This window comes from Rousettus aegyptiacus, unplaced genomic scaffold, assembly GCF_014176215.1.
Source record: "Rousettus aegyptiacus isolate mRouAeg1 unplaced genomic scaffold, mRouAeg1.p scaffold_m13_p_8, whole genome shotgun sequence".
Classification (NCBI taxonomy): domain Eukaryota; kingdom Metazoa; phylum Chordata; class Mammalia; order Chiroptera; family Pteropodidae; genus Rousettus; species Rousettus aegyptiacus.
In genome coordinates, this window is record NW_023416311.1 from 9,323,724 (window position 1) to 9,351,585 (window position 27,862).

The 27,862-nt window shown below is 42.5% G+C and overlaps 1 protein-coding gene and 1 pseudogene across 10 annotated transcripts in view; one reads left to right on the forward strand and one right to left on the reverse strand.

The window, feature by feature from the left end:
* Positions 1 to 27,862, forward strand: part of GRIN2A (glutamate ionotropic receptor NMDA type subunit 2A) — a 522,696-nt gene that overhangs the window by 373,543 nt on the left and 121,291 nt on the right. For all 10 annotated transcript variants that reach the window (XM_036225800.1, XM_036225809.1, XM_036225808.1 and 7 more), the window contains one exon: positions 3,320 to 3,912. In XM_036225800.1, the coding sequence (XP_036081693.1) occupies positions 3,320 to 3,912 (593 nt within the window). The remainder of the gene's footprint in view (positions 1 to 3,319; positions 3,913 to 27,862) is intronic.
* LOC118607508 lies at positions 23,000 to 23,118 on the reverse strand (annotated as a pseudogene).

Sequence of the window (27,862 nt, forward strand, 5' to 3'; positions counted from 1 at the left end):
GCAAACTTGATGCACTACCTGTGAAAAGTCCCTCTACCTTGTGACCCTGGAAAAATCATTCCACCTCTGAATCTGTTTCTCAATGTTTAAAATGGTGGTAATACTGGTACCAGTTGAGGAAGGGTGTTGGGGGTGGGGTTCAAGGAGATGCTACGTAGGAAGTGTCGAGCCAGCTGCAGGACCGTAGAGTCAGCACTTGTAGCTTGTTAGCTGGGATAATTACAGCCATGGTTATACCCATTGTACGGACGTGGAAACGGAAGCTGGAAAGGTTCATTTTCCCACAGCCACACAATCACCATCAGTACAGGGGTAGTCTGACCCCAGAAGGAACAGAGTTGTTCATCCCGGGAGGAGATATTAACGAGGATATTAATGAGGTAGTAATGAACTGCTGTCGCTGTGACTGTCTTTCTCCTCTGTGACGTTCACCACGCGGCCCTGCCCTCCTCTCTGCACGAAAAGCCAGATACGGCTGCACTTGCTCCCAGCTCTGCTCTGTGCACAAACCTCATGCATACACGGTCCTGTCTAGCTCTTAGTACATCCAGCAAGGGCATTGGAGCATAAACCACCTCCCACGTCTAGTGTGTTGACCTCCACCTCTCCACCAACATGAATGGCCCCAAGGAAGTGTGTGTAGGTGGGTTGTATCAGAGACCATTTTTATTGAGTTCCAACTATGCCCTTAGCGTAGTCCTCCTGAGAGCTTTCTGTGTTCCTCGTGTGCTCAGTGCAAGAAGATGCAGGTCGCTTTGTCTTTCGTGGTCATAATGTGACTGGTGACTGGTTTCCACAGAGGCATCTCCATGGGAATTATTACACTCCTTTTGTAATTAAGTTCGGAACTTTTCCGCCCTACCCCGAGAGGCACCTGACAGTGCATAAGGTGGATGAGCATAACTGCCTTGTGACTCCACTGATGTGCCTCCTTCTGTGGGTGGGCTCTTTATGTGGTCGACTTTTTCGGTATTTAATGAAGTTCTGTGGCTACCTGCTGAGGCTTATAGAAGTTCTATATTCTCCTCACTATTAATAAAGGACACACTTCATATATTTGGAGCATTTAATGGGGGAGCGGTTCCTCAGGGTAGTAGGATGCTGATGAAAGCTTTTGGGGTTTTTTGGACATGACATTCAGGAGCCATACACTATACAGTCTCAGACACTGAATCCTTCCCTTTTGCTTTACGTTTCAACCAAGGAATTTCCCCTTAGCCTTCATTCACACATTCATTCACTCATGCATTTCCTCACCCTCCATTAACGGATGTGTCATGTGCCAAGCCTTCTGCCAGGTTCTGGGGACAGAAGGATGAGGACGGCAAAGTCTCTGCCCTTGAGCAGGTCGCTTTCTTGTTGAGGATGATTTAAAATGATTAATCAATCCAAGAATATCGGATTTCTCCAAAAGCTACTGTAGGGAAAAAGGTAATTATCCAAAGTCTTTAAATCTGTTTCCCACTTTAATTGATTTAATTAGGTTAAAATTCATAGAACTATAATACTGGAAAGGGCCCAGAACATGTTTATTTCTGTTTTTTCTTCTCTGCCTTTAGGACACACTACATTCAGATTATCCCCCAAACCCATGCATTTTGGGAAAAGGGAGTATTTTAAAGAACTATGACTTTAGGCCCATTCAGATAAAACTTTTTGTCCAGGGAGCGCCTACAGGAAAAACTATGCAGACTTATTGAAAGAGTTGACGTGCACAGCTACAAAGTATTGTTTTAAAAGATGCAAATGGAATCACCTACTCTTAACACACGTGCACACGCACACAGTGGAACCCCCATATTCATACTACTGAGTTTGTGTTAAGAGCATGTGATGAATACAGGATGCGAAATGAAAGCATGGCTGTGAAAATTCTGTCAGTTCCCAGAAAAAAAGTATCTCGGCATCCGTCAAGTCCTGTTGTGTTATAACACAGGGCCATACCTTCTCTTTTGCCGGCACTTTTACACCGTGGTTTGAGCATCTGCTATGTGCACATCATCGATGATCCCAAGAAGGCCGTGGTTTGTGTTGGAAAGGGGGGCCGGATGTGGAATCACAGCTTGAGTTCAGGTTCTTATAGCTGTGACCATTTTAAGCCTGTTTCCCCCTGCTAACAATATACCAGCCTCATAGGATCATCGTGGAGATTTGACAAGTTAAGGAGCGTGATGGTAGTTTGTAAATTGAACGACTCTCTGCATCACCTGCCTTCTCTAAATGACAGTCTGTTCTGTGATCAGATCACAGACTTGGGGAGATGTTAGAACCATGAGTAGTCCTTCAATCCAGCACTTACCATGTCACTTTCCAGTGTTAAGAGCTTTCAGCAGCTCCCTCTTTATGCTCAGAATAAGGCGTAGGCCTCTGAACATAGCCCCTGAGGCCATAGATGATGGGGTTCCTGCCAGGCCCACAGCATCATCTCATCGCCTCCGATCACCAACCGTAATGCGTTTATCTCCAGTTCCTGGAATGGTCAGGGCGTATCCTCAGGGCTCCTCTGACTGTTAACAGTCGCCCATTTCCCGCTTCCGCACCTGGATTCTGCTTCAACCCTCGGTTCATGGAAGTTGCTCTTCCTCAGATTCCTACCAGCTCTATGAAGACAGAGACCACGTCTGTGTCTGTCTGTATATTATTATTTCTCCAAGCTCTTAATTCGTGTTGCTGTGTAGTTTGGTATGTAACAAATAGCTGATGATTGAACCGACAGATGTCCACGCAACATTCATTATACTCTATATTATACAGGAGTCTAGAATTCAGGTGACAGAAATCCTGTTCAACCTGGCTGAAGTGAACATGGGAAGCTGTTGGTTTATATAAGCAACAGGTCCGGAGTATGGCTTCAGGCACTGCCGACTCCAGGTGGTCTAAGTGTGTCAGCAGGAATCTGTCTCTATTTCCTGATGTTGTTTTGTCTCTGTTGGCTTCATTTTCCTGTTTCGAGCCTGGGGGCCAGAGAGAGTTCATTCTGTTGGAACCATATGGACTCAAAGATGGGATAGATGGGATGAACTAGAGGAAAATGAGGAGAATAGATGATAAGCGGCAAAAATAACAGATTGTTCTTCGCCCTGCCAGGCGATGAGTCCAAGATCAGGGGCCTCTCTCATCTTTGTATCCCAGTATGCGTTCCAGAATGTGGCACAGAGTAGTGCTCAGGAATGTTTGAGAATGAATAGACGTCTGACTTATTTTCCCTCACGTCTAGGAAGGAGCTTCTTTAAGCCTACGAAGACAGAGGGTACTTTATAAATTGCTTTTGGCCTCATCCTTTGTTTTTTTGTTTTGTTTTGTTTTTACCTGTCGACAGGACCCGACGTCTACCTTCTTCCAGTTTGGCGCATCCATCCAACAACAAGCCACGGTCATGCTGAAGATCATGCAGGATTACGACTGGCACGTCTTCTCCCTGGTGACCACCATCTTCCCCGGCTACAGGGACTTCATCAGCTTCATCAAGACCACAGTGGACAATAGCTTTGTGGGTTGGGACATGCAGAACGTGATCACCCTGGACACTTCCTTCGAGGATGCCAAGACTCAAGTTCAGTTGAAGAAGATCCACTCTTCTGTCATCTTGCTCTACTGTTCCAAAGATGAGGCCGTCCTCATCCTGAGTGAGGCCCGCTCCCTTGGCCTCACCGGGTACGATTTCTTCTGGATTGTCCCAAGCCTGGTCTCTGGGAACACGGAGCTTATCCCCAAAGAGTTTCCATCAGGACTCATTTCAGTCTCTTACGATGACTGGGACTACAGCCTCGAGGCGCGAGTAAGGGACGGCCTGGGCATCCTAACCACTGCTGCGTCTTCCATGTTGGAGAGGTTCTCCTACATCCCTGAAGCCAAGGCCAGCTGCTACGGGCAGGCGGAGAAGCCAGACATCCCGCTGCACACTCTGCACCAGTAAGAGGGGGCTCTCTGCTCGGGATCAGAGTTTCGTTGTTGTTCATGGTTTAAATACCAAGAGCCATACATACATTCATTGTTGAAACTGTGCATGGAAAATAGAGAATGTTGTGTGTGTGCTTAGGGAATTTTTTGTTTGATTCTGCACTTCTCTCCCCTCTTAACTCCCTTTTCATCTCCTCCTTAAGTAACTTCACACTTTGCTTTTTGCAGCTTCCTTTTTTTACTCAATAATATACCTTGGAAACCTACACTTGAGATTTATCTGTCTGTCTTTCTGTCTGTCTGTCTATCTATCCACCCATCCATCCTCTAGCTAGATCTCAAGTATGTATGTGTATATATATGTAGATATATATGTAGATACACATATATGAGTATATGTAGATATATTTATACATATAAATGAATGCATATACATATGTATGATACATGTAGATATGTGTGTATATAGGTATACATGTGTATGTAGACATTTACATACATGTACACATATATATGAATACCTATATTTTTGTAACCTATACATTATATTCCTCAGTAGGGACACACTGTGCTTTACCCAATCTTCATCATGCTAGAAATTTAGGTTGTTTTATTTTTTCCCCCATTAAAAACTAAACTGCAGCGACAGCCATCCTATGTGTTTCTTTATGCACATGTACAAGTATTTCTCTAGGATTGATTCTAAGAAGTAAGTTTTGGGTGTCGTAGAGCATGTGCATTTTAAAATTTAAATATCTGTTGCCTGATTCTTCTACAAAGTAATTATACCAGTTTAAATTCGCTCAGCAGTTTGTGAAAGTGCTTGAGTTTCCACATCCTCCCCAACATGTTACGTTTTGGGAAAACTGCCCTTGCCGGTGCCCCTAGTCTCCATCTGAGTGTGTGTCTAAATTTCTTTCCTTTTGATACCCTAAGTATTTTCTTCAAGTCGTTGGACATCTTGGTAAAGCATCACTTTTAAAGCTGCATTGTAGCCCATCACATGGACATGTCATAAACCATACACCTCCCCCTATCTTGGTGGACACTTATGTTACATTTTATGTTTCCCAGAAGTCTCTTGTTCTCTGAGGCCCATCATTATGGCTCAGCTGCTGAGATTTAGGACGATCACACTCATACACCCATCTTGCATGTTTTTGTCTGATGTTCCCTGATTTAATCCATGCTCATCCCTCAGATAATGAGCAGTGTGGCACTGTGATTAAGGGACTGGGGCTCTGGAATTAGACTTGTCAGGGTTCAAATCTTGTCTCATCCACTTTCTATATGACTTGGACAATCATTTTACCTTTCTGGGCCTCAGTCATTCATTGCAAAACAATGATAATAGCACCTACTTTCTGGGCAAGATCCTCAACCTAAGTACACACCAGAATCACCAGGATGGCTGGTGATTAGATCGGATTGCTGGCCCCACGCTCAGAACCTTGAATTGAGTAGCTCTGGGGTGGGCTCTAAGAGTTCACAGTTCTAGCAAGATCCTGGGTGCTGCCGATGTTGCTGGTCTGGGGACCACATGCTGAGAACCAATGTTCTAGGCTCTGCTGTGAGTATTACGTGAGGTGACGCATGAAAAGAGCTGTTTAGCATAATGCCTGGCACCTGGGAATCACTGAGGGACAGTCACAGTGATCAGTGAAGTTGTTTTTGGCGTCAGAAGTTAGTCAGCAGACTAGTTTGGTCTTATTATATCAACAGAATAAAATTTCACTCGAAAACGTTTCTGGATGGTTTTAGGCCTTTGAATCTACACAGTTCAGGGATTATCTTAGGGCCAGGTCTGTGTGTATGGGTATGTGTGCGTGTGCATGTGTGTGTGTGTGCGTGTGTGTGTGTGTGTATGAGAGATATGTGCATAAAATTGACATACCCCTGAAAAACAAACTTTTGAATTAAGAAATCATGGTCCTTTGAAATTTTCTGTTTCCCTCTCCTCCCTCGCTCTTTAAGGATCTTGTTTTGACATTGCTACTTGCAGCATTTTAAATGATCGTCCTAACACCAGGAAGGAACTCAGATAAATCAGCAGGAGACATGGAGCCTCTTCCAGAGGCAGGATTGCCACCAGCCCAAAGACAAGGGCTGGGCTCGTAACAAGAAGTGCCCCACAACTGGACTATTCAGAAATATATAATTTTGATGGAAACATAACTGAATTTTAGGACAATCGAAATATAACATATGCAGGAAAAGGAATTTGAGAAGGATAATAGGCAAGACATTCAGATCCCTTCCCAGAGACCACCCCAAAGAAGCCCGAAGAAGGCAGTTTTTAAGAAAAGGATGAAGGGCGCTGTATCTTTTCACCCTCCATCCATCACTGCTACCATCCAGCGGACCCTGTGCTAGCCCCTGTAAAAACTTCTCAAAGGATGTACAGTCCGCTGAGGATAGCGGAAATTTGTCTAAAGATGACTCAGATGTTAAGAATTCTTTTTTTTTTTAATATTGAAAAAAATAGTACAGAAAAGCACAGACTCCAATAAAACATCCACCCCAATGCTTACCACAGAGAACAAAGGTTAACACGTCACATTTGTTTTAAAATTTTAAAAGAAATAGAACATTTCCGACAATGGAGAAACTCTTATCATAGCCCTGACCCACTTTCCTTCCTTCTCTCTGTGGGAGGGGAAAACACTACAATAAATTTGGTATTAGCCAAATTCATGTACATGTTTTGTATTTCAGGGTAGATGTAGGTGTGCTCTTAGACCTAATATGGTTCTTTTCAGGGTACACAAATGGCATCTAATATGTTAGAATTTTTTTACCTCAACCCTTGTTTTCAAGAATGATCTCTAAAGATACATATAATTCTAGCATATTCCTCTCAGTTGCTGTTTTGTATTCTGTTGTATAAGTGTTCCATCTTTTATTTAGTCTTGCCCTCCCCTCCCCCGCCTTTTATAGACACTGAGGTTTTTGATAGGAAGGAAACTCCAGTCTGGATGGCTCAAGGCAGAGGACAGGTGTGTCTGCAGCCTGAGTTGGACCCAACAGCTTGTCCAGTGGAAGCTCAGGACTCTAGACTCAGGCGTTCTCACTTCAAGCTTTCAATTTATTTTTTTTTTCAACTGGATTAAATAGTCTCATTTTGCAAAGCAGCTAGTAAACAAATAGCTCTCATTACTCCCCCTGTGTAGACGGGAGGATGCAAGTGGCTTCAGAAGATGTGCAGATGAAGCCACACCTGATGGATCTGGTGACCAGCTGTGACTGGCTGCACATGGCATTTTGGGGCTAGCTAGTTATGTCCCTTGGCGGCCCTCATGGACATCCCTTGTAATCTTATGCACAGAACTTGTGTAGTTAGGATATTGTGACAATGACTTATTACTAATGATGCTGGACAGATATGAAGGACTGCTTGCTGAGGATGACGTGCTGATGGTCTTACTGTGGGCCTGTTTCTGTTTCTGGGACGTCAGAATTCAAAAAGTAGGGGAAAGGGGGAAGTGTTCTTTATGTTTAATATTCCTGGTTTTACAGAAGGCACTTTGAAAAGAGCAGTCAGCATTTTCCGAAGTTCAAAAATAGCTCAGCCATGTTATGTAACCTCCTCCTTGCTACTGCAAAGTTATTAAACATCTGTTCCTTCGCCAAGCACAGAGCATGTCACTGGCAACTCCCAGAACCATGAAGGTAAACCATTACCTGTTTTGCTGGTGTGGAGCCTAGGTTGTTTTGCCCAGTTCTGTCCCAAGAATCTGTCCAATTCATTGGTGGCTGGGGCCCCCTGGAAGGCAGGGTGGTATCGCAGTTAAAAGTGTGGGCCCTGGAGCCAGGCCGCCCGGTTTGAATCCCTGATCTGAACTCTCTGAGATCCAAGATTTTGGGCAAGTTACTTAATTCCTTCAGGTCTGCCTCCTCTGATGAAACACGGGGGTAAGAAAGATATTTACCTCTTAGCCCTACAGCCTGGCGTGTTGAAAGCAGTCTGTAAATGATTACCATGTAATTGATAAAATGTGTGTGTGCATGTGCACATTCACGTGTGTTTCCTCTTCTACATTGGAGGGGACACATTTCACACTTATGGAGGAGGAGGTCATAGAAGGGAGAGGTAGATGTTTTTCAGGTCTAAACCCTCTTGCCAAAGGATTACCTTGGGAGGAATCTGGCGGGAGGAAGAAGCTCATCGTGGCATCGAGAAGTTCATAGGTTGGGTAATATTGCAGAATTGGTTTTGAATTAGCCACCTACCTACCAAGTATAAATGACTATCCACTCTGAACTCATATTTTTTCCTAAAGTGCGTGCGCGCGCGCGTGTGTGTTTGTTATAGTCATCTCTTCTTATTGTAGGAGAATGAAATGTAAGTAGATGTGTATAACACTTCATATTGTGCCTGGCAGGTAGTAGGCATTTCCCAATAACTGTTATTATTGTCTTCTTATTTTCACTATGATGATAATGATGATCATTATCATTGTTACTTAACTTATACTGGTTATATTGAAAGCTATACACAGGCAGGGAAGTGAAAAATGGAAGTATACTTCAATCTTGTTTTTTAACAACTGAATTACAGCTATATGTCCTGTTGTTCCCATTTTAGTTAAGGGGGTAGGATGTGGAGAAGTTACTGCATCGGAAGTCAAATAGAAATGCTCAAGTAGATCTATAGCCCAAACAAGCGAGAAAAGAACATTTCCTGGGAGAATTGTGTCTTATTATTGCAGGGAAGTGACTTGGTCTTAACTGATGACACCTGGCTTGACCACTTAGATGTTTCACATTAACTTCCTGAGTTATAAAGTCAGGACTCTGCTTCAAGAAGCAACAACATTGGAAAGTATTACCCCAAGCAGAACGAAATGGAAGATACGTGAGAGTGAGTTTAACTCATATCCAAGTTACACCGATGCTTTTTGCCTAAAATAATCATAGGAGAAGTTGCCGGTTTAACGGCCCATTAAGAGACTGCACTAAACCTGGTTGGCATATTTTTATTTGATAATCAGAACGATCACTGTTGGTTCCTTTTTTTAATACCGATAAAAGAGCCTGCTCAGTTAATTCTCCGAGCTCGACCAGACTTAAAAGTTCCCTGGGTGTACGTGATAGCATTTTGCAAATATTTATCTGTGGGATCACTCTAGGCTCGACAAACGTTTGTGGCAATGACACCAGGCACCCGAGAGACGAAGCCATCCTGTGGGCCTGTACTATAAAATCTAATCGGGACTAAGGAACAGGGGGTGGGGGTGAGGATGGGGCTGAGCCTTGACGAGATGGTAGTGAGAGAATCCAGGGGCACGTGCCACACTGAGAACCCAAAGCACATTCCATGAGGCCATGTGACTTTGTGGAATGTGGGTTTGGACAGTGCTATGTTCAAACCCTCTCATTATCTGGGTTGTCCTGGGCGAGTTACTTCACTACTTTGAGCCTTCATGACCTTGATCAAAAACAGAGATAGAGGATTATGGTGACATTTAAACGCATGCAAGAGACTTAGCCAGGCATCTAGGATGTACTTGGTACCCTATAGATGTTAATTCTCCTGCTTCCCTGGACCAGATGCACAGCTTGATTTGGGCCCCTCAGGTGTCCCGCTGAACTGTGAGAGGTGGGCTCTGCCCCCTGGGTGTTGAGCCTCAGAGCTGAGTCAACAGCCTCTTTCAGCATCATCTCTATTTGCGGCATCTCTCCTGGAACACAGCCCTCTCTTTTCTGGCTGGAACTCAAAAGCACCGTATGCCAACCCTGCAATGCAAGTCAATCATTTCCAATTGGCATCCAATGAATAGCTTGACAAATGGTGGAAACCCAATTCTGGCAACTTGAAAGGACCAGAAATCGGCCATGCCTGTACCTTGAGGGAAAGGTGGTTTTGGGTGTTTTGTAGTCGTACATAAAGCATAAGTATTGTTCACATTTGCCCCAGTCCAGATGCAGATCTTTGGATTCGGGGACTAGCATGCCTCACGAAAAGACGTACTAATCTATTTCCTCCAGAGTTGAATACTGGGAAGGAGACTTGTTAATTTGGTGACATATTCTAATAATTTGCTGCAAATCTCTTCTGGGGAAAAAAAAATAAAGCAAAGAAAAGCACCATCTTTATTACTCTGATGACAGAGAGTATGTTGGGACAGGGGGCCTTACGTGTAAGTGCAGGCACCATTTAGGGGACCATGACATAGGCTAGGAGAGAGAAGATGCCAACTTGGGTTTGAGTAAGGCTGCAAATTCAGAGGGAAGTAGGTGGGCTTAATGCATGTTTTGGAGGTAAAATTAACAAGACTTGATTGATGACTATGCAGTGGTAAAAGAGATATAATAATCAATAATCTTCACTTGTACAGCCGAATAGGTGGTGGTGCCTTTTATAAAACTGGGGAGGAAACAAATTTGGGGCGAGTGAGTCAGGGCCACATCTGGTTTCAAATATGTTTAGTTGGATTCACTTTTGAGGCACCCATCTGAAAATCTCCAGCGGGCAATTGGAGAGAAGAGTCAGTTTGGGCTGAAAATACAATGTACAGGTTTTGAGCTTATTGATGACACTTAAAGCCCCGGGACTGGGTGAGATCACAGAGGAAAGGATGAAGAATCAGAGGAGGGACTGGGTTCCAGCCGTGGAGAACTTCACATTAATTAGCAAGCGGTCTCCGTGGGGAAAGTGAAGTATTGGAGAGGGAGAGGTAGGCTGTGAATTTCAGCTCTCTTTGCCCTGCTGGAGACTTCTCATTCTCAATCCTGATTTTGTTGTGGGGCCAGGTGGGTGTCTGTACAGTGTCTGCTATATGTTAGACATTGTGATAGGTGCAGTGGACCTTCCAGAGATCAATAATCTATGACCATTACTGATCGATCTGGGTTTAATGAAACCTAGTTGTAAAGTAAATTTTATCATGTGATAAACTGCCAGGCAGTGAATCCTTTGAGTCAAAGGATACCGGTACAATATGAGGCCGGGCCCATGGCACAGATAGTGAGCCAAGCTTGGGTCCTGGAGAGATGAGGACCTAATATTTCAGGAAGGAGGAAAATAAACCTCTGCTTTTTATTCCATTCTTTACGTGATTTGAGAAGCATCTGATTTCGCACAAAACAACAAAGTTGAAAATTCTTTCTACCACCAGGGAGGAGCATGTGGTGCAGTGTGAAGGACGAGTGCTCAGGGCTGGTTCATTTCCAAGCCGTCCTTTGTTTGCCCTCCCGGAAGGATGTCTGTCTACGTACCGCCTCGTATGTAAGACAGAAACGCTCCTTGTCATCCTTTCCACGTGGGAGCTAGGCAGCCAGAACAGGCTCTTCACCTGCTCTTTGCCTTTGTCCCCTTGTGTTGCCGCTTCCCCCACCTCCCGCCTCCATGTGAGTGCTGCCAGCCTGCAGGTGTAACTGAGCCCCTGCGCAGGCTCCCAGCGCCCCAGAGGCTGGCGTGGGTCCCAGGAATATTCGTCTTGGTGGTGCTGGTTAAGTTCCACGTGGTCATGGGGGGCCAGCCGCGTTTGGACACAAGCCCCAGAGTTCGGTGAATGAAGCGGCTGGTCTGCTGATGTGTAGTGTACTCGTACCTACATCCCCACAGCCAGTTTCCCGGGGATTTGCTTCATTTGGATGAGTCCCGATCAGACACCAGGGATAAACATACACCGTTCAGTTTCCTGCGTGATGGAGAACAACTCTGCAGAGACCTCTGCTCATTTCCTTTTCGTTTCCGTCCCTATTAATAAAGAGAAGTTTAAAAATTTAATTTTGATTGATACATCATTATGCGTGTGGGGATGGGGGAGGGGTGACTTTAAGTTTCATAAGTTATATTATGGAAGCATATATATTTTAAAATGTGATAAAATGGAAATGTACTCTAATGATACAACCTACCATGTATTAAGTGTGCCAAATATATGATTTTTAATCCTTATGTGAGTTAGAATATTTTTACTGCAGGCAATAATCAAGTAATTCAGTTATGTGATTGAGGTAGGGTGGACTTCAGGTATAGTATGATCAAGTTTCTGGGTTTTTTTCCCACCCTATGATCTCTTAACTCTGCTCTTTGGGAAGTGTGGTTTGTTTTTTTGTTTTGTTTTTTTTCTTCAAACTGATTCTTCAATGTCCTTAAGTTTGTTGTCAGTAATAGCTTGGATAACTTCTTTGTGGCCAAATCAGGTCATGTGTCCATCTTTGGGTCAATTACAACCATTTTGAAAACGACATATACTAACTGGCTTTATTCTGGACTCCTGACCCAATTACTGAGAAAGGAAATATGATTAGGTTAAACCAAACCAGACTTACTCTGAGAACTGGAGATGGGGTAAGTTCCCCCCAAGGCCCAAGGATTCTTCCGGGAAGCATGAAGTCTCAAAAATATAAGTTCTGTTAGGAATAAGGAAGAGGTAGATGACCAGCAGGTTAATTACAAATCATAATAACTCATATTATAGATGAGGAAACTGAGGACCAGAGAAGTTATGTAACTTGGCAAAAACCACACAGCTAATATGAAATGAAGCCAAAATTCAAATCCAGTTTTGTTTGGCTCTGAACTCCATTATTCTACTTTCATAGCTGCAAATTGACCTGAAGTAGTAGTACTAGTTGTCGTTTTTGTTTTTGACTCACAGAATGATTTTACTGTTTTCAGAATTGTTAGATTTCACCAAAAAATTACATTTTTAGCTAATCTTGAAAAATACGAAGGACCGATAATAATCCCACCTTCCCGTCTGGAAGTCTCAAAAGTTGGGGTACTGCATTTGGGTGCAAACCACTCACTCCTAGGGGAGAGGGTGGGAGCTGTGAGTTCCCTCTCAATTGTATGTCATTGTGCTGGGAGTGGGGTTTATTGAAGTGTGTCTCAGCCTTTCCCATCCACTTTTTAAAATTTTTAACATTTTATATTAGTTTCAGGTATACAATACAGTGGTTAGACATTTATATACTTTAGGAAGTGATCCGCCCTCCTCGGTTACTCTAGCAGGCATTTTCTCATTCGCCTGATGTGTAGGAGTCACTCCGCTAGTTTCTGGATTTCTTTCAGAGGGAATTGTCCATCTATATAGCTCATGTATCTCAGTTGCTCCATGTGTGGCTGTGAATTTGGTGGGTCCATGGGAGGAAGTGAGTTCAGGAGCTTCCTGTGTCACCATCTTGTACCAGAACTTTTCTCACACCTGGAGATGGTCAGCTGGCTGTGGAAAGTGCTCTTTAGATCAAGTAGAGCCTTCCCAGTCTACCTGAGTTCCCTCCTGGACCACTTACTGATTTATATCACCTCCATGGCCTCTTTAAGCATTTTATTTTATAATAATATGTCTCACATTCATTTTTATTAGTTTTATTGTAATCATCATTATTTATAATCATTACCAAAATGAGAATTTGACTGATAGATATGAGAATGAGAGATGACAGGAAGCTTCGATATCTTACCTCAAGGATCTTTATACCTGAGTCAGTACAAGTAGATCTGTGGACAGCATAGGTCTTCTGTATGCTTGCAGCTTTACTGGCCAAACATCTGGCAAAATCACAGAAAGAACTGTTGGTCTGTGATACTCTATAACTAGAAGCTCCACAAGCCTGGAGCATGCTTCTAATCATTTACTCACGTTTTCTCAAAACAAAACAAAATCAAACTGGCTTTTAAAGTTTCAGCTGGCGGTGTCTAGGACATAATTGTCTGGGACTAAGTGGTCATTTTATGTGGACTGAGGTCATAACACTACATCTTCGTCAACTTACAGGTGAGAATTTGAGCCGTTTGTGCCCAGATGGTTTGCCCGCTTTCAGTCAGCATGAGATTACTGAATTACCCACGGGAAGTACCCACTCATCAGATCAGATTAATTTATACGTGTTCTTCTAAAGCTAGAAGAAAATATTTGTTTTGGTAGGGAGTGGGGTAGGTGTCCAGCTTTTCTGCAATATCTTGAGATTTATTAAATGAATGGCAAATAATAGAACCTGATGTTACTTGTTGAAAATGTCAGTTTATTTTCTAAACCTAGTAAAGTATAATATTCTAACCTGATTTTTTTTTTAATGATATTGAGGTTTTTACTGTTTACTATAAAAATGTTTTAGGTTTATAAATGTTAATTGTTGGGGGTATGCTTGACTGAGTCAATGGTCATAATTATCTTCATTAAATTTTATATCGGCTTCTACTGACCAAGATGGAGTAATAGGGACTGGATATATACTACTGACTAAAACAACCAAAAATGAACAAAGATATATGAAATGATGATTTTCAAGACACTGGCTATCAGGCAAAAGAAGATAGGAAATAAACTAGATGAGTTCTAGGCCTTCCCCTGCCGACTGCTTTGAGAGTGAGTCCCATGAGCCTCAGCTCACTTCCTTGAGAGCATCTCCAGGCTGGGTTTTAAGGACGGGGAACCCAGGTAAAGCCTGGAAGACTCTGAGCGGACAGGTAAAGATGAGTTTAGGACACAAAGGCAGCTAGAGTTCACAGGACAGTACCAGAGAAACGTGATCTTCACCAACAAAGAACCCCAGAGATCTGTCTAAGGTCCTCCTTAGTTTTGATCTAGGTACTGATCAGTGCCTGTGGGTGAGGAAACCAATCAGGGCTAGGGAAAGAAACACCCCCATAGATTAGAAATAACAGTGTCTGGTACTCCCGTGGGCCCAGGAATAGTGTGGTTCCCACCAACCGTACTGGAAGACCTCATTATTCATGGACCGCTAGATTGAGCACAGAAGGTTCTGGCCTCAGTAACGGAGAGCTGGTCATCATTCAGATGCGAGGGCTATCCTCAAGTAACAAAGTCACGGGGGCATCTGACCATTTGCTCAGTTAGTTTTTGCCCAGGATGGTCAGGAACTGATGCCCACACAGAGATTCATGGATGTGAAGATAATAACAGAAAGAGTGGAAAACTGAGTTCAGATGGGTATAGGTATAGTTCTCAGGCAAGCCGTGTTCCTTGCTATCATCACGTTTATGTGATGTGGAAATAGAACATGTATTAGTCAGGGTTCTCTGGAGAAACAGAACCAATGTGTGTGAGTGTATGTGTGTTATATGGAGAGAGAGACGTGTAATAAGGAATTGGTTCATGTGATTATAGGGGCTGAGAATTCCCAAGATCTGTAGTCATCCAACTGGAGACTCAGGAAAGCCAATGGCGTTAAGTTCCAATCCGAGAGCAGGCAGGCTTGAGATTCAAAAAGAGCTGATGCTTCAGTTCAAGTTATCCCAACTTAAGGCAGTCAGGAGAACTTCTTCACTCATGGGAAGGTCATTTTTTTGTTGTTGTTCTACTCAAGCCTTCAACTGATTAGATGAGGCCCACCCACTTGGGGTGAGGAATCTGCTTTATTCAGTTCACTGATTCAAATGTTAATCTCACTTAAAATCATCCTCACAGACACACCCAGAATGATGCTTAACCAAATATCTGGGCACCCGATGGCCCAGTTGAGTAAACATATAAAATTAAGTATCACAGAACTCAGGCTAAGATTGGGTTCTAAACCAAGTTTTGCTCTTATATATGGCAGCAATCTGTGGTAAGACTCAACTTTTCTGGGTCTCAGCTTCTTAATCTGTAGATTGATGATGTTAGGGACAATAATCTGGAATTGGATTGCATGATGTCAGAGCAGGAAGGGATGCTGGAGATCACTTAGACCAATCATTTTAAAATATTTTTCTTTTTTTGTACATAAGGAAGCTCTGGATGCTTGTGAAATATTGTCACAATCCCTAAGGTATAAGTGGTAATTCCAACCCCCTTTTCCCATTCAAGAAAACATTATAGACTGCAGGTGGATGACGACAAGTGACTTTGCTCTAATTTATATTTTTAAAATAAATAATCCATGACAATTGGCTCAGATTCATAAAAGATATTATTAGTTGTAACAAATTATTTTCAACTGGTTTTAGAACATCAAGATCATCAATTATTTCTTGATGCTTTATTACTGCAAAGAAACTGAGGCTGAAAAGACACAGGGTTCATTTTTCACTAATGAGACTGGTTAATGGCAAGGGCATCTAAGAGCCCGTTTTTGTTTGTTTGTTTGGTTTGGTTTGGTTTGGTTTGGTTTGGTTTGGTTTGGTTTTCCTGCAGATGCGTTGCTTCCACTATACCAGTCCTCTCCTTCTAGTTCCTTTGTGATTAAGAAGAATAATGTGATGATGATGATGGATGATGATGATGATGAACTCCAGGGACCTTGTCCATTTGATCTGTGTACCCCAGTACCTCGCATAACACGGACACTTAGTACATATGTGTTGAATGGGTGAATGATGATAATTACTAGCACAGCGCTTAATCCGATCGAGATGCTGTGTTAAGGATTTTTACAAGCATTATTTTATTCTCACAAAAGATCCATGAAATAGGTGGTATTGTTATTCCCATTTTCACATGGGAATAGAATCTCAGAGAGAAAAATGGCTTTCCCAGGGTCACCTACTGATAGAATCAGGATCAAGATTACCTCTCCGACCTTAGCACCTGATCCTCTGATTTTCTGGCTTCTCAGGGAAAAAGGAGGCTCCAGGTGTGTTTTCCTGAGGCCCTAGGAAGTCTTCCAGTGCCACAGAGCACACACAAACATCCTCCCCTTGTGGCCAGGAGTCATTTGCTTGTCTTTTGAGTTAATTTATCACCAGAATGTGATAGATGAGAGTTCATTTTAGGAACCACAAAACCTTTCTGAAAATGTTACTTTTCTCACCATCGATATCAATTATTACTATTGTCAGTGTCATGGAGATTGATGTTTGGCATTGCCAAGAACAGAGCCAGTAGAAAACGGAGAGAGAAGCTGGTCTTTTCTAGGAGAATTTTCATGAGAACAGGCAGAAGCTCAGGTGCATAGTCATCAACCCCCCTCAAGTTGTTCTAGAATGAGTCCCTTCAGATACTGTACATCCCTGAAGAGCGCTAATAAATATTAACTGTATACAGAAAAATTGGGCAAAAATGTCAGCAGGAGTGTTTTGGAAAAATGACTGGGCAGAAGGAAGGAAATCAAAGGTAGAAAGAAAGAAGGAAGCCAATATTGAATTTTGATACCGAGTACAAGCCATGTCATAATGGAGTTGTCTGCTTTGATTTTTGAGGTGTTCTGTTCACATGTATACAGGGAGGCCAAAGCTTTGACAGACATCTTCCACTCAGTATAGGAGATGGGGGAGGAAACCATCATACCTCTGAACCATTTATAGATCTTGAGTTTAATAAATCTTCTTCTTTCAAAATAGAGTATTTCCTAAAAAGACTGAGCTCTGAATTGGGAGAAAGTGTTTGTCTTCGTCTGACTAGGTGAAAACAAAACAAAACAAACAGAATAAAAGTAGTTTCCTGGCATCTGTTATCAGTATTCATCTACTGATTGCCGGCACTCATTCATTCATTTGTCCATTCATTCATTCATGTACACATACATTTGTTTTCATTCATTTATTCTTTCATGTATTAGAAACTTAACAGGTGTCTCAACCCTGTAGTAGATTAGACACATATTGTGAGAAGCAAAAGAGACAATGGTTCCCCACCTAGAGCTCCTGTTCTAGTGGGGAGACCAAAAATCCATGAATAAACACATCATGTCGAGTTGTTATTGATGAGGCATGGGAAGAGAAGTAGGGCAGAGTGAGGGGAGCTAGAATGAAAGGGGGTTATTTTAGATAGAATGGCCGAGAAGGTAACGTTTTGGCAGGTGTCTGAATGAAGTGAATAAGAAAGTGATGTGAAGATCTGGGAAAAGAATGTTCTGGATAGAGGTCCAGCAAGTGCAAAGGACTGGACTTGGGAAATTGCTTGGGCAGTTCAAGGAACGGCAAGATGGCCAGAATGGCAGAAGCAAAATGGGCAAGTGGGACTCGCATTTGGAGAGATAGACCGCGTTCTGTAGGGTCTTAGAGGCCATGGTGAAGGTTTCAGGTGTAATGGGAAACCAATGGAGAGTTTTAGCAGCAGAGCAAGGTAGACTACTCCAGTAACCCCTGAGCTTGCACAGATGGTATCTGGAGTCTTATTTGCTTTTTCTTTCCCCTATGTCATTTTATTTCCTCTTAAAGTTGGTCTAATAGAGAGAAGTTCAGGACTGTAGGACAGGTGTGCAGATGTGAGCCCAGAATTTCTGCTGCGGTATTTCTACTATGGAAGAAATCAGATTGAGCATAAAGGTGACTCACACATGGGACAGAATTTAGAGAATTACAGTATGGAGAATCAGCCAGACCTGTAATCAAACTGTACCTGACGTCCACCCAATCCCTAATCTTTTCAGATGTTAGCTACCAGACTCCCTGAGTGATGTAAATTGGTTCAAGTTGGCTTCTGCTAATTGCAACCAAAAGAACTTTGATTGATATGCATATTTGGCAGCTAATCTATAGTATTATACGAATTAGTTCATGTATAATACCCTTTAAATTAATATGGCTGCCTTTAATAAAACTGAATTTGACCAACAAGGGGATGTTATAAATAAAAAGTTCTTGATGGATATAATTTGTACTCGATATATGTTTGTAGCCATTGGAGAATTCTAGCCTATAAATTCATAAGTTTGGAAACAGATTCTAGCTTTGTCTTCTACTTCTTAATTGCAGGACCTTGAACAGGTAACTAAATACATCTAGACCTCATTTTTGTCATCTGTAAAATGGAGATAATGCTAGTTTCCACTCAAAGTGGGGAGTTTGTAAGAAACAGGCAAGAAAAGCAGTTAGCTCACTGCCTGGCACATGTGAAGTGACCTATGAATGTTAGTGTTTGTGTAATAATATAATTCACAGAATGACCAAGAAATGGGACAGAAAATGCCACCTAGATGGCAGGATTGCTCTGCATGGCTTAATTAAGTGTGTTTCATTATTCTAACTCCCCGGGGCTTTTGAAGGAAAAATAGATTTTTAAAAATTTAGAAAAGTAGTCTCATTAACTAAGAGAGTAGGGAGGAGGTAGCCCTTAGAGAGTAAATGAGAGGGAGGCAGAAATGACATTGTGGAGGAGAATCCATTAGTATTGATGTTAATTTGCTTCTTAAACAGTAAATAGACCCTTGGAGCCCTGTGACCATGTCATTCCAGTGGACTTCTGTTTGTTTGTTTTTTTAATATAAAAAAAAAACTTTTAATATAAAAAATGTTTTTTAATATAAAAACTTGGGCCCTGCATGAGCGCGAGATGTTATTATTTACATAGTCTAAGACTTCAGCAATTATAAAATGATCTTTCAAAAAGGTTAAAATGGAAAAGATGGGCATCTTAAAATGGATACAATAGAGTAGCAGAGCCTGCCACGTCCAGCGCTCTACCTACCTACAAGATAGGTGATGTCCTCCTTGTATCTATGAGAAAACTGAGGCTTCGGAAAGTTAAGTGACCCTTCCAGGGTCGCATCATTAGTAGGCGAGAGTCACGATTGCTTTCGTCCACTGACTTGAAGAGTTTATCTAGTGTTCGACATCAAACCCCACAGGGGCTACACCAGGGGGATCAAGAGTGTGGCTTACAGTCCGATAGGGAATTTGGACAAAAATGAGCAGAGAATCAAGTAAAAGAAATAATCACATTCAATTATGGCCGCCAAAGGAGGAAAGTCATGGGGTACTGAGATGAAAAACACCGAAAATGAGAGGCGCACGTCTCCATACAGGGTGAAGAGAGAACGCATCTCCATGGAGCTAACGTTTCAACTGAAAGCCGAAGGATGGAGAGCCAAAAAGCCAGAGAAAGTCATTCCAGACAAAGGGAACAGAGCGTGCAAAGTTCCTGAGAAGGGAAAGACTTTGGCGTTCATAAGAAAAGGAAAAAAATACATATTATTATCATGGTGGACTCAGTTTCAGGTCTCTCTAACCAGTAGGCATTCAGCAACGCTTCCTCTGCAGAAGAGACGGATGAGTGTTTGAAGGTCAAGAAAAACAAACCATGGAGCATTTGCAGTCAAAGGATGCTGGTCACCTCCTCACATCCATTACTTAATCCTTAAGAAGATAATTCCTCTCGGACATTACGTGACCAACTCCATTCCTGTCCTGTTAAAGCCGGAGGAGATGTCTGGAGAACTGCCATTTGAGATCTGGTTGTGGAGGGGTGACACTGTGAAGGGACTGGAAAGGGGGGGATGGCGGAAGAAGCACTGGGGGTGGATGATGCCCGTGGACTTGCGCCAACGACCCCTAGTCAGAGCGGCAGCAGGGCCAGCTCCCCTCTGGGACGCTAGGTGTCTCCGTTAACCCGCACGGTGGAAAGCACGTCGCCTGGTCCGGTATCGTTCTTCGAGTTGTGCCGTTCAGTCCTGAGTGGTTTTCATCTTGGCACCTTTGTTCCCAGCAGGAGGCACGGAAAACAACAGGAGAATGAGAACATCTCACTTTATCGATGTTTGCAGATTCAGGGTGTGTGAAAAGCTCCCATTCTCAACCTCTTGGCCCCCTTTAGAAGGCGGGTGGCACGTTTATGTAACTTTCTCTTTTTACTCTCCCCAAGGACTCGTGTCATGGAGATGCTTTGGGCTGTGTGGGAGTATCCGTGGCTGACAGGACCATCACTGTGCTCGGTTCTCCTTCCACATAGAAGTAATTAATGATTATTACAATAATTACAGGGTTTTTTTAAGATCAAAATACTAAGTGTCCTTTAATCCTCAGAGATTCATTCCCATGTAACAGATACAGATAATGCAGTGCATGGAGGTGATGTGTCCTAACCAAGATCTCACAAGGCTGACCCAACTCTTAGGCCTCCAAATCCAGAAGATCGAGACTACCAAGGACTGGAAGTGCTGTATTGTTCTCCCTCTCTCGACAATCTCAGGGAGGAAGTAAAGACGTTGGTGATAACAACTAATGGTATTGCCACTCCTACAACAATTAGCGTTTATTGAGTGTGTCTGGCACACTGTGTGAAGTTCTTTCTATTCACCAGTTTAATGCTCACAACAACTCCACAAAGTAGGTACCGTTATTATCTCCATTTAACTTCAAATGGAGATAATAACTCCCTAACAGTATAACTTCAAAGCCAGTACTTGTCATCACAACCTAAATTGCCTCTATTGGTGACATACTTCTGATATTAATAGGAATCACACCAATTTGTCGCATTGAGCATATTCCTAGTTGTAAATCTCTTATTGTTGGTATAAAAAAAAATAGTTTTTAGGAACAGGATGCAAATATGCTGTCTCTTTCCACACAGGCAAATAGAAAAAATTGCAGCAAGTGCCTCTACAAATAATCACACTCTAAAGCTGCCGTCACAGAAAGAATCGTTCCTATGTATTTTCTGCTTTGATCAGGGTCTGGATAGCTGCCATTCTTCATACCGAAGGCGCTGGCCATTAGCGAGGATCCTAGACTCAGTTCCAGCCCTTCCAGTTCCGATGTATTTCTTAACCAGTGGATTCCTGTTACCCTGTCTTGTGTTTTGCTGTCAGCTTCAGCTTCTTCCGCTTGCCTTATTAAAAATTCTGCAGAGTCAATCGAATGTAAATAAAATAGAAACACGTGCACCTCTCCGCCTGTGGGAGATGCGCCCGGTAGCTGTCCTGCCCCTCGGCTGCTTCGGCTTCCCATCCAGGCTCTTCATCCCTGGGGCTGGTCTGACCGCTAAGGTCTCGTCCAGGTGATGGCCCAGCTGTGGGTCTGAAATCCCCTGAGGCTCCAACTCCCTTCACCCCGGGGTGATCTGTATGCCTTCCTTCAGCTTAACTGCTGTGCCAAAGCAGATCACAGGCACTGGGACCAGTTCCGGACCTGGTGCATCAGGAGGCGCTGTGGTTTCACACGGTGAGAAGAACCCGGTTAGACTGTGCTCTGTCCAGAAGCCAGATCTGAAGCCGCACGCAGGTGCAGACCTGTCAGCCACACAGCTGGTTGAGTTAACTCTATTAGACAGTGTTGGACAATTCCGTTGTCTGAAATAGAAACCGGTATGGTGGCAGGCCATCTATTTGCCAAATGGTGCCCCCGCTAGGCTGGTTTTGGTCTGCCTTTCGTGCTGGTGCATCTGTTGGGCTTGGCTGCCAGCACGCTGGAAACTGGCAGTTCTGTAAAGTTTTATGGTCTTTCTAGGTGTTTCTGTCAAGCAGAGAAATCCTAACACTTGTCATTTTTCAATGATGCCTTGGCATTTTTGAGTCCTGGCCCTACTTCAACTAGAAGAAATTAGTCTCAGATTTTCTATTAGTATTGGAAGCATATCATCTTTTTGACTAAGAATGATTTTCTACTTCTCTTTAAACCATAGATTCTCAGAAGCCTTCGTTCTAAATTGTTTTCTCGCCGTTGGTTCTAATGTCCTCGCATAATGGATTTTTGTAACTTTTTTCTTCCTTTCTTTTTTCTTTGGAAAATCAGCAACAAGTAGAAAGAACCCCTGTGGATGAAATACAATATTCGCTACCCACCCCCCCGCCCACCAAAGAAGAGATGGAAAAAAAATGTTTTCCTGAACTTCAAGCCCATACCATGTCATTTGCCTTCCACACTTTAAGCAGCGTGAGAGCCTTTGAGGGCCAAGTAGGAGAATGCAAAATGCGACCTCCTAGTTAAAGGCAAAAGCTAAAAACAGAGACCATGTACATCAAATGGCTCTTACCAAAGGTGTTTTTATGAGTAAAGTACAAATGAAGCGTAGAATAGAGCTTTCCAGGATACAAGACCCAATTTCCAAAACATGAGAACACTTTCTAAATTGATTGTATTAGCTGCTTAGTTGCAGAGCTGTTGAGGTATGAAATGGGATAACTTATGTTGGACCCCAAATTTAATATTATTATTAATCACTCCTGTATAGAGGGGAAACATAAAGAAACTTGTTTCAATTACTTCTGTGACCAGAAATACAAGATTGTGTAAGTTATTGTAACGAATGCCTATAAATCTTTACAAAAAGGTCTCTGGGATAGCATCTTATTCTGAAAATGTTTTGAAAATTTCAGATTCTGTTTGGAGAAGAGAAGAATCTACAAGTTTTTTGTTCCTTTGTTTTTGTTTCGATCGTTGTTGGTTTTTTTTCTTTGTTTTTTAGGCAAGGCAACCCTTGGTTGACCTCGCAGATTGCAAAGACCTCGTCAGCTTACAATACCTTATTTGTTTATTTTTTCATGCCTACAGCACCTGATCTTCCTAGGTGGTCTCCCATCCAAACACTAACCAGGCCCAACTCTGCTTAGCTTCTGAGGTCAGATGGGATCAGGCTTGTTCAGAGTGGCATGGCCATAGACTGCAAGTATGTTTTTGAATGGAAAGGAGCACCCGCGTCTAATATATGTCTAGGAGGAATGGTTGGAGGGTCCTACAGAGGAGCCTTCAAAGGGGGACACCAGAGTCATCTGCAAGGGCTTTAAAGGTTTGCCATCTGGAAATAAGAGAAGAATTAGTCTTCTTTGCTGACAATGGAGAACTAGAGCTAGCGGGTTGACGTTCCAAGGAAATAATACCAGCTCAGTGGAAGGAAGTCTTTGCTAAACACTTTGAGTGGCTGGTGAAAGGAACTGGGGAGATGTCACTCAGACCCTGGAAACCTCCCATCCTGTGGGCAGCTGTCTGCTGTGTGTCAGGAAGCGGTTCTGCAGTGTGTGGTGGGGTCAAGTGGAGCAAGGTGGTTCTGTCATTTGAGATGAATAACCTTAAAACCCTTTACGTAGAGACCATCTGTGTCCATTGATTTCTCTTCCTTAGAATCGTCCCATCCCCCTTTGCTGAACAGCACGACTAGCACTGCCCTTTAGATAGCGAATGCTGTAACACTTGTTCCTTGGTCTAGATCACTCCCCCTTCCACTGTGCCCATAAATACCATGAAAACTAACATTATTCTCTACTTACTCTATTCCAAACTTTGTGCAGAGTGCTTTGTGTGCATTGCTCTTTTAATACTCACAGCAGCCCTATGAGTATTTTTTTTTATTGAGTCTAAATAACATATATAACATGATATTAGTTTCAAGTGTACAACATAATGATTTGATATTTGTGTACATTGGGACGTGATCACCACAATAAGTCTAGTTAACATCTATCACCATACATAGTTACCAATCTTTTTTTCTTCTGATGAGAACTTTTAAGATGTACTCTCTTAGCAACTTTCGAATATGCAATACAGTATTATAAACTATAGGTACCATGCTCTGCATCACATCTCATGGCTTAATTTATTTTATAACTAGAAATTTGTATCTTTTGACCTCCCCCCGCCTCGCCCCACTTGGCCCATTTTACCCACCCCTCTTCAAGCAACCACCAATCAATCGTTCTCTGTCTATATGAGCTGGGTTGTTTTTGGTTTTTCGTTTGTTTCGATTCCACATGTCAGTGAGATCAGTGAGACGATATAGTGTTTGTCTTTCTCTGTCTAACTTATTTTACTTATCCTGATACCCTCAAGGTCCATCCCTATTGTTGCACGTGGAAGGATGTCCTTCTTTTCTGTAGCCGGATAATATTTGTATGTGTGTGTGTGTCTCACACTTTTTCATCCACTCATCTGTAGATGGCCACTTAGGTTGTTTTCATGTCTTGGCCGTTGTGAATAATGCTGCAGTGAACACGGGAGAGCAGATAACTGTGTGAGATCCTCTTTTCAAATGCTCTGGATGAATGTCCAGGAGTGGACTTGCTGTCGCACTTAACGCTCCCCCCAGCAGGGCACCTGGGTTCCCTCTCCTCCACATTCTCACCAGCGTTCGCTATCTCTTGTGTTTTTAATCATCATCTTGATAGGTGTGAGGTGATATCTCCTGCTGGTTTTGATTATTAGCTTTTCCCTGACGATTACTGATATTGAGCACCTTTTCACATACTTGTTGGCCATTTGTATGTCTTCTTTGGGAAAATGTCTAAGTCCCTTGCCCATTTTTAAATTGGATTTTTAGAGTTTTTTTTTTTTGCTATTGAGTTACATATTTTGGATATTTGCTCCTTATCTGATATGTTGTTTGCAAAGATTTTTCTCCTTTTCTGTGGGTTTCCTCTTTATTTTGTTGTTTGGGTTTTTTTGGTTGTTTTTCGTTTTGGGGGGTTTGTTTTTTTTGTTAAGCTTTTTAGTTTGATGTAGCTTCACTTTCTGTTATTGCTTTTGTTGCTTGTGCCTTTGGTGTCAGGCTCGCCTTTCTGCAGAGATGTTGTAGAAATGATTTTTAAATGGAAGGCTGAGTAGTAACTCTGAAATCCCTGATAAACCTCATATCCCAATTTAAACTACCTACTGTATCATTCGAAGTAGCTCAGTCTCCAGTCAGTCATGGATTTACTTTCTTCATTACTTTTTTAAAAATAAGTTTTTATTGTGTTAAATACATATAACAAAATTTACTATTTTAATCATTTAAAACTACATAATTCAGTGGCAGTAAGTACGTTCACCATATTGTTCAACCATCTCCATTTATCTAGTTCCAGGAATTTTTCATCACCTCAAACAATTCTACTCCTAGTTATATACCTCCCTAAATTAAAAACAAATATTTGAACAAAAACTTGTATACCAGTGTTCATAATAGCTCTATTCACAATAACCAAAATGTGTAAATAACTCAATTGTCCACCAACAGATGCATGGAAAAATAAAATAGTCCATCCATACAGTAGAATGTTATTCAGCTATAAAGAATTTGGACAATTGGGTATTATCGATATGTAATTATTGATATGACACAATGTAGATCAACCCTGAAAACGTTCTACTAAGTGAAAGCAGCCAGACGCAAAATGCCACAAATTGTATGATTTCATTTATATGAAATATGTTCATTGCTTTTTGTCATCTCTGTTAACCCTCTGTGATGTTTTTCATAGTACATTTTATTTATGTTGCTTTACTTTTTTTAGAGCTATAAAATTCCACTATAGTTTCCTCCTAAGCAGTGATATCTATGACATAATGAATTTGATATCCTAGGTCCATTTTTTTCAAATATACATTAAAATAAATTTAAATCTAAAAATAAAGCTAACCGATGCGCCATCTAAATGCATCTCTCTGTTTATAGCCTGAGGTACCCAGATGACATTTGAGAAAACAGTCTTTTGGTTCCTCCTGGCAATCAGTTCTCTTTTTATGTGATCCACATAGCTCCTAGACTGAAATTATCCAGTATGGCAGCCACTAGCTGTATGTAGCTATTTAAATTTAAATCAATTGAAATAAAATAAAATTCAAAATTCAGTTCCTCAGTCATGTTATCCACATTTCAAGGGCGCAGTAGCCACAGGTGATGAACAACTACCATATTGGACACCATAGATATCAGCTGCCATATTGGGCTTTACAAATATATTCCATTTCCTTCCTTGCGGAAGGGTCCGTGGGGCAGTGCTGTCCAGAACTGGCTTTCGTTCTTCCCGTCGCACTGGGGAAGTGCCCCATTTCCCAGGTCCCGTGCGTCGGGTCAGCCTCTCACTCAGCATCCTCACTTCCCACCACTTATTCATTCCTGGCCGACCGCTCGTCTCCCAGCCAGCCCTGAAACTGACCTACTTTTCCAATGTCACCACGGAGGGCAAAGTGCCAAACCACAGCGTGGGGCCTCCTCTCTCTGCTCCCCTTCCTGCTCACTGCTCGGCCAGCTCTGGACTCGCTCCATCTTGTCACTCTCTCTCTCTCATGCCACCGATGAGGATCTCCTCCCACGGAGCCCTTTCCAGTGTTCCTGGAGGGCCCTGCTCCACTTCGGCCTCCATTTTGTGTTGTTATCCAAGGGTGACAAAATACCACCCCTCCTCCCCCCCCACTTTTCTTTCCAGTCTCTTATTTGTCTGTCTTTCTCTTCCTGCCCCAGGCGTTTCCTTCTCTTTAGGCTTTTCTCCTTTCTCCTCTTCGTTTTCTCTTTTTCTTCGTACTGCTCTCCTCACAATTATTTCCCTGTCATTGTGAAATTAACTCTTTAAAGCAATTTGAAAAAACAAACAGCAAGAGGAACGACAGAAAATAAAAAGCTATGTTCTTGCTGTCATTTATAAAAAGGAAAAAACCCGAACCCTCCTTAATCTAGCGGTTCTTTGCTCTTTAGGAGGTAAAAATCATTTTCTTCCCCAAGAAGAAATGACGGAGCAGTTATGGGCAAAGGTATGACTATCAGGGCAGTGATAGGGACTGCACAGCAGAGTCTTCCAGGGCACACATTTCCACACCAGAAATCCGTGGCAGGATGAGAAACATTATTACTGCTGAATTTACACGGGGCTGTCAAGTTTCATTACGACTCTGGACAGCATTTAGTCTGCTATTTAGGCCAGGACATATTTAACTCTGTCCTGATGGTCCCGAGGCGTCGCCCAGCACACTGGAACATTCTCCACACTGCTGAGGACTCCAGCTCGGGCCAGATGAAAATCTGCTTCTGTTCGTTCAGCAAATGGTCACTGATCACGTACCACATGCTGAACGCTGTGCTCTGGGTGCGGGGCATGTGACAAAAGCTCAGACACGGTCCTTGTTTCTCAGGGGATTGCCCTCCAGCAAAGGAGATAATGATGATGATGATGATGATGGTGGTGGTGGTGGTGATGGTGGTAGTAGTGGTAGTGGTGGTTGTGATCATGGTGGCAGCAGAAGCAATGTGTGTGTGTGCGCATGTGTGTGAAAAACTTGGAATAACAAGGTAGAGCCGGAGATGCAGAGGAAGTGATGGGGATTCCGAGGAGGGAGTGGAGACTGGAAGCTCAGTGAGCGCTGGGGAAGAGCCGAGCTCTGTGCTCCATTTTGGAAGGGCTGAACATATCAATACTTAAGGGAGAAAAGTCTTTATATTAATTGAGACTTTCGTGATTTTAAGTGATAGAAAACCAATTCTTATTATCTTAAGCACAGACAAAACAAAAACAAAAAGATTTATAGGTCCATGTAACTGAAAAGGATGGGGTGCACTTGTTTTCTGGCATATCTAGATCCAGGCTCAAATGATGTCTTCACTTCTCTCTCTCTCTCTCTCTCTCTCTCTCTCTCTCTCTCTCTCTCTCTCTCTCT